Here is an 18,581-nt window from a genome sequence, read left to right as displayed (position 1 = left end):
ACAGAATTTCCAAAGTATGTCACATAACCCATTTATTCCTAGCCTCAAAGTTGAACATATTTTGTGACTTTCTTCTTCCACCTCCATCTGCCCTCTGTACTTTGCTGCCTCTGGTTTGAACTGGTCTCTGCTAATGGTCTGTTCTTTTCCAGTCTGTCTATTGTTTCACATGGGAATTAAGATCTTAGGGTATGTTTTTTCCTTTATTCCAAGTCCTCTGTCATAGTTTCTTTCATGATCAGAATGTACACGGTACAAATCTTGCTCTAGCAAAGTCAGGTCCATCCAAGTGAGTGCCAGTGAAGTGATAGCACGTTGCCTGTATTCAGTACCTCTGCCTACCACCAAGTRGGAGGGATTCTTAACTAAAAAGGGATCTTGACACAAATATTTGCTAAAAGTTTTTAAGGTGGCAACTTCCGTGTGGTTATCTGATAATAATGCTGATAGTAATTATATTTTAGGATTTATTAAAAAATATTTAAAGTCTGCAAATCCAGAGAGTGAGTGCTCATTGGAAAAATGTGTTTGTGTTAAAAAGAATAAAAACAAAAAAMCCCTGTGCCCATTATGGCAAGGTAGAGTCTGACATTTTCAGGAAATGAAGGTGCCCAAAAAATGAARCCACCTGAGTTGTTGGGTTGCCAGTGAAACTCAAATTTATCTGTGCTGTTTGTGCTGAACATCAGCACTATGAAACTAAGCTGGAAGAGCAAGGGATTTGTGAAGGGTGTGCTTAACACCTGCAGAGAACTAGGCTGGCTGGAAGAGGCAGCAGTTACAGAAGACGCAAACTATTAAAAACACTTGGGATCTGTGCCAGGGAAACTAAATCGCACTTCAGGGCTCAGAGCACAGATAAGCAGGAATAAGCCAARGAGGCAGCAGAAACTGAGTGTTTCTTCAACCTCTCCCCATCGCATTTTAATAAGTAGATTGTTTTTTCTTTAAACTCATCCCTATTCACATGCAAAATCCATCTTAGACTTTGGTAACAAATACTGTATCCTAGGACACATTTCCCTTCTTCTGGGAGGATCTGTAAGTCAAGCAGGAACAGTCCAAGGCTTCCCATGTGTCCCAGTAAATTCAGCTCCCCAGGGAACTGAAGCTGCAGGACACGCCAAGAAACAGGTAACACAATAAATACCTTAATTGTCATCAGGGAAAGAGACTGCTTATTGTGAGATTCACACTGAAGTTCACAGCCTCCTCTGAAAATACTTTGCCTCATTAGAGAGAGCCGCACACTGCAAGAAAACAAAGATTTCTCGCAGAAAAGCCCAGTGAAGCAGTGAAACTGAGACAAAAGCCTGGAGCTGCCAAGTTACCTTGGGCAACCTTTTCAAACTGTCTCCAAATCTTTCTTCCCTTGCCAATCATAATGGGTGTGGACACTTAAAAAWACTTCATTCCCTTTYATGCCACAAGTAACAATTGACACACAGGACTGAAATATTACACTGGAATTTACTGTTTGATCTTTTTGAATTTGGATATAATAAATGAATCATTGCTTCAGTTCTAATTATTTTTTAATTGCAGGTCTTTATGACGTTTGAATTTGAGTTCTTTTCTTGCTCTGCATTTCACTGACAGTTAATATCTGCCAGTGTTTTAAAATGGGTTAGTATCATCTAGCATCTCATCTGCATGCTATGAAATTGCATTCTTGTGGAAAATATGAAAAAAAGTAGTCACAGTAATTTATAGCCTAATCAATAGGATATTAAAAATCTGAAACCAGATTAGTAATTGGCTGGATTAGATAAATTACTTTGTGGCAGACAATTAAATTCTGATCAACTCTCATGTGTATTGTAATTCTATAGTGAGGCTGAAGACAAGGAACATTTCTGCACCATGCTCTTCCTTGTTGCTTGACTTTCCTCTAGATTGARGTATCTCATTAGTAAATCCTATCACAAACAACAATCTTGGAATGGAGTGGTACAAAAAAGAATATAGCTCATTACTCGTGAATTAGGAACCCAGAAATTGGTGGCACTTCTGGGCTATGTGAAACTCACGAGTGAGTGTGTGCTACCCAAGCGAGGAAGGTTGCTGCTTACTGCAACCTCCTCTAGGTTTGTTAAACTACTTTTCAAACAGTCTGGGCTGCTGCAGAGCAAACTCCATGGGTGTGCAACTTCTCCACCTGACTGAATTGACACTGGGGGTGTTGGCAAACTGTCCCAATGGACGCAGATGATGGGTTCTCCAGGTGCTGTTTCAAGGATATAATATAAAGTTTTTCTTACTTCAGCACTCTAGAATCTGAGGATCAGCTTGGTCTTTTGTTTCTCTTAATGAAAATACTTTGTATGGATGGAGGGGTTCTTTAATTAACTAAGTAGCTCTGGATTTAGACATACAACCACTGCTGCTCCTGCCTTTTTTTTTTAAGCCCCAAATCGCTTCCTTTAATTCAAGTAAAAACTCCTTTGTGGCTTGGCTCTGGTTGCCGTCCTAGCATCACCTCTTCCAAATATGCACTCCTGCAGTTTTTCTTTATGGAGTGTATTTAAATACAGGCCTTCTGGAGCAGCCTGTGCTGTAATCTTCCAGCTCTATTTTGCTGGGTGGGCAGAAGAACTGCAGCTTTGTTTCTGACTTTTCTGTACTGTTGGCAGCACAGTGAGCTGCCTATCAATTACCAAGCATTGTAATATGAAGTTTGGTTACTAACTTCTCTATGTGTGCTGTTAGTACAGTAATGCACTACCAAATGCCCAGGTCACCTCTCCTGGTAGTGGGGTCAATATCAGAGCTAGCAGGGCATCTGACTTACTGAAACAGAGAATGTTTGGCTCCATAATTGAAGAGTTTAAAAACTTTAGAAAAGCTGAGTAGGGAGATCCTTGGATGTTGATAYATTACTTGTTTTTTAAAAAACCCAAATTTACATGATCTTAAAGCTCAAGGGTCAATTGGATGCTTCTRTCCAAATGGCAGCAGAGCAATAGAGCCCTATTGCATGTAACTTCTGTCCTAGTACGAGCTATAAATAACCTCTGTATTACCAGCAAAAATGAGTATTAATTGTTTTATCTCTTTTGAGTCATCCTATACTGAAAAGGCTTATGAGGAATTGCGGCAGGAAAACTGCACTCTGCCTTGTCAGTAACCAAAACTGGGTTAATAGAAGCATAAGGCTTTTCTGATACCTRGAGCCTTGGTGTCCTCACATTTCTCTCTCCCTGCTAAGACTGCTGTATAAAATCTCAGGGGGAGAAATGTGAAGTTTTAATAATTTTTCTTTGTTCTGCTGTATTAGTTGCAGTTTTGGGGAAAAGCAGACTTTTAGTGCCGCTGTTAAGGGAGATTCTATAGCAAGAGAGAAATCCTTTGTGGTATCTAGAGGTGACAGCAATGGCAAAGATTTGCAGACGCTTGTAGGGGGAACACTCAGATCCGCCATGACATTAAGACTGCAAAACATCTGAAGCCGAAGTGTCCCCTTCGGAGAAGGGAACTGCACCCGCCTGTTGCCTTCCAACTGTTGTTGTTTCTCTGCCTTGAGGGACGTTTAATGACGGGCCAGTTGAACGGGACACCAGGCGCTTCCCCGCCTGCCGCTGTCGGAGCCCCGCACACGGACACTGCGGGGACAGCGCTCGTTCGGCGGGGCCCCCGCTGGGCCTCCCGGTCCCGCTGCTGTGACTGCCGCAGGGCCACCGGTGYCCTTTCGGTGCACACCGCTCCACCTGCCGCCTTTCCGTGCTGTTTGACTCAACCGTGCTCCGAGCCTGCCGAACGCCTCGGCCCAGCCGGAGCGCCGTGCCCGGTGCGAGGCGCTGAGGTGAGTGAGCGGACGGGGCGCGATCCCGCCCCGCCGGGGACACGGTCAACCGCACGGCCGGGCCATACCCCACACGGGCAGCCGGGCGATGCCGCCATCCCGCCCCGCCCCGTCCCGCAGGGCCGCCCCTGGCGGGCGGAGCCGGCGCCGCACCGCCCCTCCCTGCCCTCCGCGCCGGGTTACATGGCGGCGGCTGCGGCAGCGGCAACTGCGGCGAGGCGGGCGGGCGCCGGGCGAGGGCCGGTGGCGGGGCCGCGGGGCTCGGCCGTGTGAGCAGCGCACCCCCGATGAGCCTGGGAAGGCCCGTGAGTGCAGGGGACGGGAGACGCGGGGGTCTCGGCCGCCGCAYGCGCGGGCCCGGCCCCGCCGCACAAAGGCGCTTTGTTCCCTCCATCCCGCCGGCGGCGGCGGCGCCCCCGGCCCATTCCGCTCCGCTCCGCCCCGCTCCGCTCCGCTCCTCCGCCCGGGTCGGAGCAGGCCCCTCCGCAGTGCGGCGGCCGCGGGGCCGAGCGGGGCGAGCAGTCTGTGACCGGGCGGGCGGGGGCGGCCGCCGCGCGGGGGGCGCTGCTGGCGGCTGCGGCGCCGGGCTCGGGGCCGCCTGTGCCGGGGGCGGCGAGCGCGGCCTGAAGGGCGTTTGAAGGTAGGGCTGCTCGGCGGCGGGGCCGCTGTGCCCGGCTGCCGCCCCCCGCGGATCGGCGGAGCGGGTCCCTCGGCCCGGGTGGCCGGAGCGGCGGCGCAGGCGGGCGAGGCTGGCTCGGCCCGGGGCGGCGGGAGGAAGGATGTCCTTTGCCGGGGGGGGACCGGCCTCCACYGCCTGCGGAAGTTTTGCTGCTGCATTCAGCGCAGTTCTCCGAGCCGGCACATAGGGCACAGGTACTGCTCGCTCCTGCTGCCGAGCGCCCGCAGGCTCCAGGAACCTTTTGTGGGAAAACTGACTTAATGCTCTTAATAAGTAGCTTGAAACACCCGACGGAAATGGCTTGAAGAGAGACCGCTCGAGTTTTGRGATTTGGGAGAGCAGGTACCCTTGCCTAGGGAGGCGGGATGCTCTCACTTGGCGTCTGTAGGATGCWTCTCTTTTTCTGGCTGTTTCGGTGCCGTTTAAGTTCAGCCTGACAATGGCTGTTAATTGTGTTGTGGGAAAAGAAACAGCAGCCGGTGTGTTGTCGTATGGCCAGTGCTGTCGCCAGCAAGCTTTTTATATAGATGTGTGTGTGTGTGTGTAAAAATAACCTTGTCACAGCGTTGTGTYTATAAACCACTTACAAATTCCGGAAAGTGATGGCTTAAAATAGGGGTACATTTTGGTTTGGCAATTKCCTTCAGAAAATGTGTGCTCTAAAGCTAAAATGGGAACTTTTATTTCAACCTCTTGCTCAAGCTCGGTCCGTGCTCRTGTGGTTGTTATCTTGAATTCACTCTTGACTGGTTACCTGTTTAGTGGAACAGCAGATGGTAGCAGGTCTGCAGCGGTGCAGAAGGTTGTGGTTAGCTGATGGTGGGCTTTTTCTGGGAGTTTTCATTATTAGCTAAAGGGAGAGATAAACCATTTTACAGAATGATACAAAGAAGTGCCCTGGATTTTTGTGTGTTTTTACAGATCCTTCAGAAAAATTATAAACTAATAGTAACATTTGCTTACTGCCAGCACCGAGTTCCCTAAACAGTGTGGGGAGCAAGTAGGAGGCTTTAGAAAGCAGCAGTTTCGTGAGTTGGACGATGACTCACTCTGCCTACTGACTGCAACGTGGCTGATCTAAAAAAAAGTACTTCTGTGCCCCGTATTTTTTTTAGTCAAAGGGATAGTACTTGTCAGGTTGTATAATGTGTCATTAGTCATTCTTGGTCTTTCTCCTGTGAGTAATAATCTGATCATTATATGGTCAGCRTAATCAAATTAACTGGTATCTTTCGGTCTTATTTGTATTTCTGACAAAGTAAACATCTCATACCTGACTGTTTCGGTGTACATCCTGTTTCCTGAAAACGGTGATAAATTCACGTGTTGGAGCTGAGCGTGATTTGAAGGAGCTGCTTGTGCAATGCCTGAAGCCAGTCAAGTGTGGTGATCATCACTAGGGATGATTTCTTTAAACTTTGTGTGAAGAAGAAGTTAAAGTATTACTTATAAAAAACCCGGTAGTCTTGGAAAGGTGACAGCCTAAATGAAAATGTCAGTGCCTGCGTCACTAGCCTGTTCAGCACAAATTAGGGTGATAAACCCCCCCTTTTTTATACAGTAGTCCATTATATGTTTCAAGTGATTAAAACATGTACATAACTGAGGAGGTATTTGTAAATTTTGGTTATGTAGTGTGTATTTTCAAGACAGTCAGTTGGACCATTGAAACAAAAAAATTGTAACCTAGTGGATATTGGTATCACTCTAAATATTAAAAAAAAAACCCCTCGGTATTTTCTAAAATTAAAAACTGCCATCAAATGCAAAGAAGAAAAGCTTTAATTTCTCCTAGCCAATTGCCCTTTAAGCAACTATCATGTTAGAGTGAGGGAAAGTTTGGGGACTTTTCATCCCTCCTATCTGCTTGTGCTCCACAGGACTATTTGTTTTAGTGTCTGTTTGCCATTAACTCGTGGATGGGGAAAGGTGTTGGGCGATGTTCTGGGGCATGGCAGAGACAGCAAAGGGCTRCATGGGTGAGAGATGGAACTGGCATGGGGAAASAAGGACGTCTTTAATGGGAAAGAAKAAGAAATAYCTGTAATTAATGCAAGAGGTTAGTTTAGAAGTGTAACTTTTTGGTTAGACAAGGATATATGGACCTGCTACTGCATTGTCATTTGTCTGYTTTTTTCAGAGTAGAATTTGTTTCAGTAGTGGGGCATTTTTCCTAGGACAGTCTCTGACTGTACTCATCATGTTCATGTGAGGTACTTTATCTTTTGGTAGATAGGCTCCCGCTTGGTCAGCTTCCTGGGTTGAACGATAGCCAGCCCTGCTTCTTGTGGCTTTGGGATTAAGTAATTTGCACACAGATAGGAAGYTTGTAGCAGGATCAGGTCAAATGAAGGCTGGAATGGGTTGGTTGCTTACTTTGTCAGCATTTGTTTTCTTAGCTACGTCACTGATTGTGAAGATCATTGCATGCTTTCTGAAAACGTTGTAATTAGTGGTTACCTAGTGACAGGATAAGTCTAAACTCATGATTAAAATGCATCATTTCAGAGATGCAGAATGAAAATTTTAGGGCTCCTACTTCAGGAAGCAAGTGGGCCAGAGCTCTCTTTCTCCCTGAAGCAGTCCTTTCATTGCTGCATTCAGTCATGGCAGTAGGGGGTAAGATCTGAATTGTGACAAAGAAATGGTAGATYTTAATCTTTGCTGCTGATGGGCATCRTTTTGAATCTGTTCCTATGCTGTTTAATGGAACTAGCTAAAAGAGAGSTTCCAGATGTGTCACGCAGCTGGTGCAAACAGTTTCGGTATTGCTGCATGTTGAAGACATCAGTGTGAAACAATAAGCCTAATTATGAGGCAGAATACAACTGGTTGTAGATGGTCCCAGGGATGTAAAATACAGCTTATTGCAGGGTAATTGAACAGAGGTCTTGGACCTTGAGCTAACATGAAATTAGAAGTATTAGTACAAAAATTAATTTCCCTAACAACCGGGGGGAGTTGGAATCAAAGGTGAATGGAGTGATGTAAACTGTTTTACAGGCAGCAGCTCAGAATTAGTGAACCTGAAAGTAGTACACATGAGTGAGAAAATACTTTCAAGTTTAAATATGTTAAAAATCAAGAGGCTAGACATCTGGGTTTTATAAATGGACAGAGTTGGATAGTCACTGATGCTGTCCTCTTTGAGATAAATTTTACTTTTATTCTTTAAGTAAATTCATAGGTATTTTGAAAGGGGTTCTCACTCTAACGTTTTAATACTGGTAGAAATTTGAGATAGTTTGGGGTAAAGTAGTAGTGTTCCCTGTTTGTGTTTATACTGAGGCTATAATAACCCTTGTAAAACACTGTTTGAAATTATGGACTCTTGYGAATGCACAAAGAAAGGAATCTTAAGGCAATCTTAAGTTCCGTGTGCTGAATAGAGAAAGCTTTGAAGATCACCCTTCTGGTAGGGTATCAGTAGAGGGCAGTTCAATGCTTTTCAGTTCAGAAATACTGCATTTGGTGATCTTTATTGAAAACGAAAAGCTGAGCAGAGGATAGAGTGTTTCCTCCTTYGCTGTGTTTGTCATGTTCTGTGCACTACCTGGAGGCAGGTGGTGTGTGGCAGGAGGGAGTGAGCAAGTCAGGGCATCGGGGCTGTGTCTTGGTGACAGTCAGGCTCGAGCCTAAAGAAGGGTAATATTTAAATGTGTTGGAACAGCCTTGTTTCTGTTTGCCAATGTGCCTCTTTTTCCCTTTATTTTTTCTCTTTCTCTATACAATTCTGATTACTTTAGTGAATTGAGGCCATTCTTTAAAATATGTTAATAACTTGTCAGCTGCTCTGCTAGGAGTGAGGAGACTTGTTTTGCTTGCTCCYAGTTGTCCCACTGAAAGGCTAGCACTCTTTTAAAGGAAAACATTCATACAATTAACTCTGGAGTGTTGGGATASTGTGGAGACCTTTGCATTTAGGTAGAGAGCTGAGGGAAGAGCTGAAATGTGTTAATCTAAGATTGAACAGAGGGCATTTARTGGTTTGATGTGACCTATACATGTTGGGGAAGAACATGCAAGTGGCTTGTAATGGAATTGCCCAAAGCTYACCACACTGCACAGTGTACACCTCTGACTCTTCCCTTTGTGGCATTTTTGAGCTTWGAAAAAAGTGAGGATGTTGTGCAAAAATGCACCATGTGGTCTTTAWGACTGCATTCTGCTGTTGCTGACGGGAACTTACTGAGAAAATTGCCAGTTTGGTTTTYCATAAATAGTAGGTGAATTCATTACACCATTAAAAAATAAATGATGTCTGAAAGAGCCCATATGTTAAGGGAAATGGTTGTAGAGTATATCAATTAGTCTGCAAAATGTACTTCCTGCTAGTTTTTCTCTGTAATCTAGGTTGGATGAGTGTAGAAGTAATTGATGAAGTAATAATAGTTGTCTGATATGTAAGAATTACCCTTGTGATTCCTGTAACAATGAGTCTATAGAAGCAAAGTTATTATTTGAGATGTTGGTAAACTTTATYCAAAATCACAAGGATTTAAGCTTGTAAATGGCACTGGATTGTACTGTATATTCAGTAAATATTGGGAGTGTACAAGCCTTACCCTTTTCATGTGAACAGTACCCAGTTACCTCTTATTACAGTGAATTAGTTAAACCTGATTTTGTCTTCGAATAGAAGTTCAGTGAAAAGAATTGTTCCAAAATTTGCTGACAGATGCTAAGGATACTGTTGCTTCTGGCTTGTCTCTTAACAGCTCTACTGGRCAATTACCAAGTATGCTTTGTTAGTCCCTTTATTAAGACTCRGGAGGATTTTTCATTGTGTGCCATATATTTTCAATAGATTATGTAAAAAATGTTCACAATATGTGTTTAGAAATGGTGGTTGGTCATTATTGCCAGTTTTTCTCCACACATGTGAAAAGTGCATGTAATCTCTAATCAGTTTAGCTTTTTGATTGTTTATTATTTTTGTAACTGGACAGTAAATAAGTTGAGTATTTGGGACAACTCAGTGAGTTGAGGGAGGAGGGAGACCTTTGTATGTGCTGAGTACTGATGTATTTTTCTCTGCTTTTCAGGTTGCCACGGAGTAAAATGGATGGTAGCTTTGATTGTGATTGTGGTGAGCTGGAGCCACCTGATCATTAACAGAAGGCATCTTTTGTAAATCAAGAGCTGCCAGTTTCCMATTTAACTAGACTGTAAACAAAGAAGAGAAAAAGGAGGAAGAAGGAAAAAATAGTGCTTACCAGCACCATAGAATGACGCTGCTCAGGACCAGTCCAACACTGAATGTATCTGCACTGTGAGGAGGAGGATGTTAATAGAAGCCTATTATGTGCATATTTATTCACATTTTTGTTAAATGTTAACCAGTTTAGCACAGTAGAGCTGAGTGCATAGTATGTCATTTCATTCCGTTTGAGTTCCTTGTGAGTATTTTCTTTAATGTCTGCAGAAATGCTGCACCTTTCTTGAACTATGAATGCTGCAATCTTTCTATCTTATGCTCGATTTGAGTTCTAGAGCTTAGGGGCTCTAAATTCAAGGGGACACAACAGGCCTGGCTGGCTCATAATGAAATGAGAGTGTCAAGAAACCATCTTGCAGTCRAAGCCAAGTGTTTCTTCTCCCTTTCTCTAAGACCTTCCTTCAGATACCAGTGGAAGCGTCTCCGTGTGTTTACAGAAGCTTAGTAGTTTGAAGAAAACCGTCAAGAATTTTAAAATGGCAGAAAAGTTTGAAAGTCTCATGAACATTCATGGTTTTGATCTGGGCTCTCGGTATATGGACTTAAAACCACTGGGCTGTGGTGGAAATGGCTTAGTTTTTTCTGCTGTCGATAATGACTGTGACAAAAGAGTAGCTGTCAAGAAAATTGTCCTTACAGATCCCCAGAGTGTTAAACATGCTCTACGTGAGATCAAAATTATTAGAAGACTTGACCACGATAACATTGTCAAAGTATTTGAAATTCTTGGTCCCAGCGGAAGCCAGTTAACAGATGACGTGGGCTCCCTGACAGAATTGAACTGTGTTTACATTGTCCAGGAATACATGGAGACAGATCTGGCTAATTTGCTAGAGCAAGGCCCTTTACTGGAAGATCATGCCAGACTTTTCATGTACCAGCTGCTACGTGGGCTCAAGTATATTCACTCTGCAAATGTTCTGCATAGAGATCTCAAACCAGCTAATCTTTTCATTAATACTGAAGACTTGGTGCTGAAGATTGGTGACTTTGGTCTTGCACGAATCATGGATCCTCATTATTCCCACAAGGTATGCAGAGAGTGGGAGTATCTAAGTGATACATTGACAACCGTGCCTTCTTAAAATAGCATCTTTCTTCCTTCTGCACAGGTAGATAGGCTGTGGAAGGCCTCCTTACCATGGTTTATCTCCTAAAAGCATAAAATAAAATCATTTATTTTCACTAGATGGGATCAGAAAAGCAGAGGTTTTAACAGTGAAGGCAGAACCTGAGATTAAGAGCAACATTTAGTGGCATAATTATAGAAGCCTTAGATAAGATTGTAAGTAGTGCAATTATAGTGCAAGTGTGGCTACTTCTGGGAATTGGTTTAGAGATACTGTCTTCCTGGTCTAGATGTTTCACAAGAGAGTTCATTATCATCTCTGCATTTATTTAGCATCTGGGAATGAGAAAGTTTTGATGCAGTACCTCATTTGACTAGTAAATAGTGTATTATAATAATACTTTGGTATGGTTGCTGTTCATTCACAAAGATATTTATAAAGGTAGAAAGGTTTAGTAGGAGGCACACAGTGCTATCCTGGGACCTTGAGACAAAAAAATCTTGTTAGTAGTGCATTAAAAAAGAAACAATTAAAAACATAAGTCTTAAAAATCTAATTAACTTTTTAATTAATTTCATTAGGGCCATCTTTCTGAAGGATTGGTTACTAAATGGTACAGATCGCCCCGGCTTTTGCTTTCTCCTAACAACTACACTAAAGCCATTGACATGTGGGCTGCAGGTTGCATCTTTGCTGAAATGCTGACTGGGAAAACCCTCTTTGCAGGTGGGTAGAAGAAAATCTGTGTGTGTATTCATAAAAGGRGTGGTACTGCTTAATTATCTTCCTCAGGAAAGATTGATTCTTGTGRCTARCATCAATAGTCATTGACTGTCAGGMTATGCTATATTATTATGTACTTAYATMARCTKWMAGYTKATRTATTTGTAAAGCAGAAGACACTTCAATTTTGTTAATTGGTGTGTATTTAGATAAATACCACAATTTAATGTAAAAATCATACTTGGTAAATCTGTCTGTAATTATGGTAAGCTAAATTTGTTGGATGYCTAAGAARTGTTCTGATACACRTGTGAATTGGTGTATCCAGGGAGTRTATGAGGATTATGAATACCCTGAGTATCATATGCATGAAGAGTATTTTTTTAATGTAGTCAACCTAATGGCTTCTTGCTTCTCTATATTTTAAATTATGAAGCCCCTGGAGCACAGATTTAAGATTTAAAGGTGTAAAGCACAGCAAGGAAATGTGTAACTTTCAACTGTTTCAGGTAAGATAGGAAGCCATGCTCTAGTCTCATTGGGCAGATCATATTAGTGCCTTGMTTAGGCTCAGGAGCAAATTTTTGGAGCAGATCTCTTGATGGCAATCATGTAGCGTGTTGTTACCTAGCTCAGTGCACAAACTAGAGCATTTTAGATAAAGTGAAACTGTCATTTRCACTGTAAGAGATCACCACCTTCTGACAAGCACTGGTTCATGGGAGCAGATAAGTAAACTGCTGAAGCACCTCTGCAATGCTTATTTTTGTGCACTCTGGGGCCTCAGCAGCAGCTCTCTCATTCAGGCTCACTCTTGGATTTGCTCCTGTTGGCCTGAATTGTTGGAGTAATACAGATAAAACCTCTAAGAGCTAAGCTTGCRTTGCAGAGTTCACATTCCTTTAGATGCGTGTGGACTGAAAGCACACCTCTGCAGTAATTCCTAGCTTTGCATGGAAAGGTAATGGAATTGAGAGCTTYTTCCCATTAAGTACTTTTAATGGAGAACTGTCACTTGAAAGCATGATTTGATATAAATCAGTGATTAATATGTGCAGAGGCTTCTCTTGACTTGCAGTAAGTAACTCTTTGAGTTACTAACTAGTGGAGTAATGTCCCCAGAGTATTAAATGTTTGGCTGATACAAGATTTATTAGGTTCCCATTGCATCAAGGACTTCTGCTGGCAAATAGTCAGATAGTGGGAGAAAGACTGCAGGTTTGATCATTCAGCATAGATTGATCACAACTGCCAGCATTTTGGCTTTTTTTTTTTTTTTTTTTTTTTTTTTTTTTTTTTTTTTTTTTTCTGGGAGTAGCATTGGTATTTGTCACCAATTTAGGAATCTTGCTGTTCAGAAAGCTGATGAGAATAGGAATGAAGAATGCAGACTAATATTGCAGAATACCTGGGATAAGCAAGGGAAGTCGAGGTAGAGCAATTCAGTAGCTTTTCCAAACAACTTCTCTATCTCTTTGTTCTAAATGAATACTTTGGAATGGTTGTTTTGCTTTTAGTGGAAAGAAAGCTGATTAATTTTTAGGATGGTACTAATTACACAGTAGAATCTGTTTTCCAGCAAATTACAAGCAATATAACATCTGATAGATCATATTAAGTAATTTGTAGTAGTCTGAAATAGAAGAACAAAACAGCTATTTCAGTCCAGTAACAAAATTAACACGAGGCAGTTACAATTCATTTGGAAAATGTAGGTCTCTATCAGTTTTTCTGCAGTGGCTTTGCCTCAGCTTTTCAAGTCACTGGCCAGGTGTGTGGTAGGATGTCAAGTGCAGACTGCTTTGCATTGGAGGTTTGGAGATGGTACAATCTCTTGATGGGCCCATTTATTTTTATATTTATTGTCACATRTATCAGTATTGCTTGTGATTGCCCAGAGCTGCTTGGTGGAGGAAGCAAACGCTGGCATGCAAATAATCCTATATAGTTTCATCTGCTAGTTGAATCTCTAGGGTTCTACATCCTTCTTGGAGCTGAACAACAAGCTCAAGTTGACAAATTGTATTTCTGGGTACTCCAGTACTGAATATAGRTGCTGTTCATTATTCAAGATTGACCTGCTGTATAAGCCCTTACTGSTCTTACCCAGGGAAGCTTCAGGCAGTGCTCAAAAGTATTATAATTTCAATCACAACGCAGTACTTTTTTTGAAAACAGTATCACTGTGTAACTGACAGGTGATTTTTGTCTTGYACTTGACAGTTAATGCAGAATTTCAGAGTAGAATGTTAATACAAATGGTTGTGGCCTTCAAGACATCTTTCTGAGCTAAACTACTACTGTTTTTATTAATAAAGAACATATAATTCAAAATTAGGTCTAATACTGAATTGATTAGGTGGATCAGTTGAAAGGGGAAGATTGCAGTATATAGTGTGTTACAAAGGGTATTGCTGGAGAGTACCTCATCCATGGTAAAAAAAACCCTTACAAAAGCTTAAGGTTAGGTTTCTTTATCTGTGAGTAGCAGCTCTGTAATTGCCCATATGCCACGGCATTTCTTGAGAGCTCTTCAGATTTATTATCATTTAAATTCAGAACTTCAGCCTTTCCTCTCTGTAGGAGATTATAATCTTTTACTGGAAATAGCTGCTCAGAGCACAGATTTTGGACATACTTTTCATATACAAGGATCAGAAATGTTTGAAGTTGAAATGGCAGCTTGTCTTTTTTCTTGGTGCTTAGGTGCACATGAACTTGAACAGATGCAGTTGATTCTAGAATCAATTCCTGTTGTACATGAGGAGGACCGTCAGGAGCTTCTCAATGTAATTCCAGTTTACATTAGAAACGATATGACTGAGCCACACAAACCTTTAACTCAGTTGCTTCCAGGCATCAGTCCTGAAGGTAAGTAAAAAATACTTGTATGTATTTTAAAAAATACTTGTATATATCAAAATCATTAAATAGTGTGCAGCTTTGAGATGCAGGTATGTGATTGTTGAAAGCAAGTTTCAGTTAGAAGAATCTGTGTTCTCTGAAGAAGAATTGTTGTACGCTGTAATAAAAAAAAATTACTTCCACGATGGCTGCTTGGTCATCTTTGGAGTAGAATTGTGAAACTCTGCTGGAYCTCTTTGCACTGGAATTGCTCTGTTTTGAGATACTGGCCTTCTAAGTACAAGGGCACATTGGAATGGGGTCAGCATAGAAGGACTGTCCTTCAAATGTTTTTAAAAGAGAGTCCCCCAGCCAAAGTAACAGCAGTGTTTCCTGGTAGCCATTGGTGGATAGTGATTCAGCTTAAAACTTTCTGTCTCTTGCTGTTTTTTCATGCTTTAAGTTAAATTATGGTTGCTCTTAGATTTGACCTGTGCTCCTCTGTCTCATGGCTATGGGATGAATATTTGACACTGTACTGTCGGTAGCCAATACTTCACAGGCAGCTACTTCAAAACAACTACAGGACTCTAAAGCAAAGCACTGCACCTTAATGTTAAGTTCCAAATGTCTGAAATTTCCCATTTAATGGTAGCCTTTTCTCTACAGCACTGGACTTTCTGGAGCAAATTTTGACATTTAGTCCCATGGATCGATTGACAGCAGAAGAAGCTTTGTCCCATCCTTATATGAGCATTTATTCCTTTCCAACGGATGAGCCTATTTCAAGTCATCCTTTTCACATTGAAGATGAGGTTGATGATATTCTGCTAATGGATGAAAGTCACAGCCATATTTATAATTGGGAAAGGTAAATTTATCACTTACTGTGGTAACATAACTGGGTGGTAACATAACTGTGCTTGAAGTGGCTTTGCTTCATGGGCATTATTTCCTTTTCTGTTTGTTTCTTCTTGAGTTGAGATTCGGAGAATAAAATTTTCCTTTATAGCATTTTCATTGGATTTATAATCCATTAGATGTGATTTGGATATGCTGATGGATTCCTGAGTTGCACTTGGGACTCTAGAATCTAAAGTCACTATTTCCATTATTTTCTTTCTTCCCCAAAGTATTTCTTTAAAAATAAACTTTGTTTAAAGAGAGTTTTAATTATGATTGTCTAATCTAATGCTTAGTGCATATTATAGTAAAGAGATTTCACAGTAGATCTTAAGTCAATTAAGCACACTTTGGAAAGAGTTCTGTAAATGGAATGAGCTACTGTACATAATTCTCTTTATGCCAGATTAAATTAAAAACCTGGAAGAGGTACCCAGTTAGATTAAGTAAAAATGTTGTGTTGAATTGTCATTATTCTGTAAGGTAATTTCTAAACTTAACTGTCTCGGTCTTGAGAGCTAGAAGACTGCTTTTAGCTGCTGACACTTAGCAAATTGTTTTGCAGATACCATGAAAGTCAGTTTTCAGACCATGACTGGCCTATTCATAATAACTATGAAGCTGATGAAGTTCAGCGTGACCCAAGGGCTCTTTCTGATGTCACTGATGAAGAAGAAGTGCAAGTAGATCCTCGCAAATATTTGGATGGAGATCGTGAGAAGTACTTGGAGGATCCTGCCTTTGACACCCACTTCTCTACCGAGCCTTGCTGGCAGTATTCAGATCACCACGAGAACAAGTATTGTGATCTGGAATGTAGTCACACTTGTAATTACAAAATGAGGTCATCTTCATACCTAGATAATTTAGTTTGGCGAGACAGTGARGTTAACCATTACTATGAGCCCAAGCTTATTATAGATCTTTCAAACTGGAAGGAACAAAGCAAAGAAAAGTCTGATAAGAAAGGCAAGTCTAAATGTGAAAAGAATGGGTTGGTGAAAGCTCAGATAGCACTCGAGGAAGCATCACAGCAACTTGTTGAAAAAGAAAGGGAGAAGAATCAAGGGTTTGACTTTGATTCTTTTATAGCAGAAACCATCCAGCTTAGTTTACAACATGAGTCTACTGATGTTGATAAATTAAATGACTTGAATAGTTCAGTGTCTCAAATAGAGTTGAAAGGAATGATATCGAAGTCGGTAAGCAGAGAGAAGCAGGAGAAAGGAATGGCCAATTTGGCACAGTTAGAAGCTCTGTACCAAACTTCTTGGGACAGTCAGTTTGTCGGTGGTGGGGAGGGATGCTTCCTCATAGATCAGTTCTGTTGTGAAGTCAGGAAAGATGAACAAGTCGAAAAAGAAAATACTTACACCAGTTATTTGGACAAATTCTTTAGTAAGAAAGAAGATGCTGAAATGCTAGAACCTGAGCCAGTAGAAGAGGGGAAGCTTGGGGAGAAGGAAAGAGAAGAGAGCTTTCTCAGTAACAGCGGGGAACTCCTCTTCAACAAGCAGCTTGAGGCTATAGGTATTCCTCAGTTTCACAGCCCTGTTGGTTCACCTCTGAAGTCAATACAGGCCACRCTAACACCTTCTGCTATGAAATCATCTCCCCAGATTCCCCACAAAACCTACAGCAGCATTCTGAAACATCTAAACTAAAACACTCAGCAGACATTTCTTTTATATTCATGAGATGTGTTTGTCTTTTTTTATTACTAGTGTAAGTAATTTTTTTACTTGAATCAGATGGTGTAATTTTGGTATGGATTTCATTAGTTTTCTGTTTACCATTGTTTTTACAATCCAGAATTACTTTCTATACATGAGTTCGTTTTGTTTTTAAACTGGCATGTCGTTTGCACACAAAATTAAAAGAATAGAGCAAAATAATGCAAAATGCAGGAGGTAACAAAAAATGCACTAAACCAAGTAAAAAAACATTCTCTCAGTAAAACAGTGTCCATATTTTGCAGAAAAAGAACCTTGCCTTGAAATTTACACAGTGAGACTGTACATAATTGCATGAGAATATCTATTTTTCCCAAAACATTTTTTTCATTCATGCGTATTTTAGAGTTTTTCATACTGTACACATTTCTTAGACACATGATACCAGCAGCAACTGAAATGAATGCAGAATTTGGTACGCATGTGTTATCTACCTCAAGGTAACAGCAGTATGTGGCAAAACATTAACCACCCATAGTGCTTCTCATTATGCACTTCTATTTAGCCAGCATTATTGTAGTAGCTATTCCTATTGAAAATCATTCAATATTTATAAATGTTCTGGTATGCATTCTTTATAGTGAAGTGTTAATATGCAGCACTTTTATTTATTTTAGCAAATAAATATATTTCTGTAATTATAGAAAGTCAACTTAATTTCTGAGTTACTTTTCAGATAAAGGTTTTTGTTTAGCACTATGGTTTTATTGCCTACATAGCTGGATATATATTAACATCATCTTATTCTGAGGCTATCCAATACATTTTTATTTTTATTTTTTAGTTTTCATTTCAAGTAAAGCACTCACTGTGTATAGGAATTTGTAATTGGAGGTGCTTGATCTCTACAAAAGAAATTAGGAATTGCTTTATTATCAAATGCTCCTAGAAGTCTTAATTGTGTTCATTTTTTAAAAATTTTGTAATGTTAGTTGTGTGCATGGAAATAATTAAGGTACAACATTACTGTAGGTTAAAGTTCTATGTGGTGAGACATTTTGTTTTTACTGTATGTTTTTACTGAATGATTCCTGTCCCACTCCCAACCCCCTTCAAAAGCAAGCATGAATAAAATTAGGTTAAATATAGCATGTAGCATCTCGGTCTTTTGAAAATTTGTTTTACCTTCTGATTTTTTTGAAATACTGGATGTATCATTGGCTCCCCTGTTTAAAACTAAAAACAAATAAAAACATGGCCAGCAACAATGGCTGTTTGTGTTGCTTTGTACACACCCTGCCAGATGAAGAGCTGCTGCTGTTGTGGGGGTCACTGCCTGACCTGGGGTGCTCCTGGAAGGATGAGAAACTCTGCCTAAAGTGCTCTTGCTGGGGATTCAATGTCCTGCAGCCTGTACTGAGGAAAATCCCGTGTGGTGCTGTGCCTGTGAAAGCACACACCACAACCATTTCTGCTGAAAAAAGCCAATTGGCTTTCAGAGTATAAGTGATCAAAGTTACTGTTTTCATCAATGTTTCAGACAGATGTGTGTTAAAGGATAAGCTGCTGAGTGTGTGAGCACCCTCACGTTGCTGGCACCCTGGAGTGAAGGTAAGCGTGCAGCTTTCTCAGCCAAGATTTAAACTCTGGCTGGAGCACCCACAGGGTT

At 41.2% G+C, this 18,581-nt stretch overlaps 1 protein-coding gene across 7 annotated transcripts in view; it reads left to right on the top strand.

Annotated features, from left to right (window-relative positions):
• Positions 1 to 18,060, top strand: part of MAPK6 (mitogen-activated protein kinase 6) — a 28,349-nt gene extending 10,289 nt beyond the window's left edge. For 6 of the 7 annotated variants that reach the window (XM_057369859.1, XM_057369858.1, XM_057369862.1 and 3 more), the window contains 5 exons: positions 9,527 to 10,730; positions 11,351 to 11,495; positions 14,199 to 14,363; positions 15,006 to 15,207; positions 15,805 to 18,060. In XM_057369859.1, the coding sequence (XP_057225842.1) occupies positions 10,176 to 10,730; positions 11,351 to 11,495; positions 14,199 to 14,363; positions 15,006 to 15,207; positions 15,805 to 16,903 (2,166 nt within the window). In that variant the 5' untranslated portion in view covers positions 9,527 to 10,175 and the 3' untranslated portion in view covers positions 16,904 to 18,060. Of the gene's footprint in view, positions 1 to 3,994; positions 4,108 to 9,526; positions 10,731 to 11,350; positions 11,496 to 14,198; positions 14,364 to 15,005; positions 15,208 to 15,804 lie in introns of those variants that run through there. The other variant, XM_057369855.1, reaches the window with a different exon arrangement.
• The last annotated feature ends 521 nt before the right edge of the window (positions 18,061 to 18,581 follow it).

This window comes from Malurus melanocephalus, unplaced genomic scaffold (genome assembly GCF_030028575.1).
Source record: "Malurus melanocephalus ecotype Western Australia unplaced genomic scaffold, MMel_1.1 scaffold_116, whole genome shotgun sequence".
In the NCBI taxonomy this organism is placed as follows: domain Eukaryota; kingdom Metazoa; phylum Chordata; class Aves; order Passeriformes; family Maluridae; genus Malurus; species Malurus melanocephalus.
This window is presented reverse-complemented; position numbering and strand designations above follow the sequence as displayed.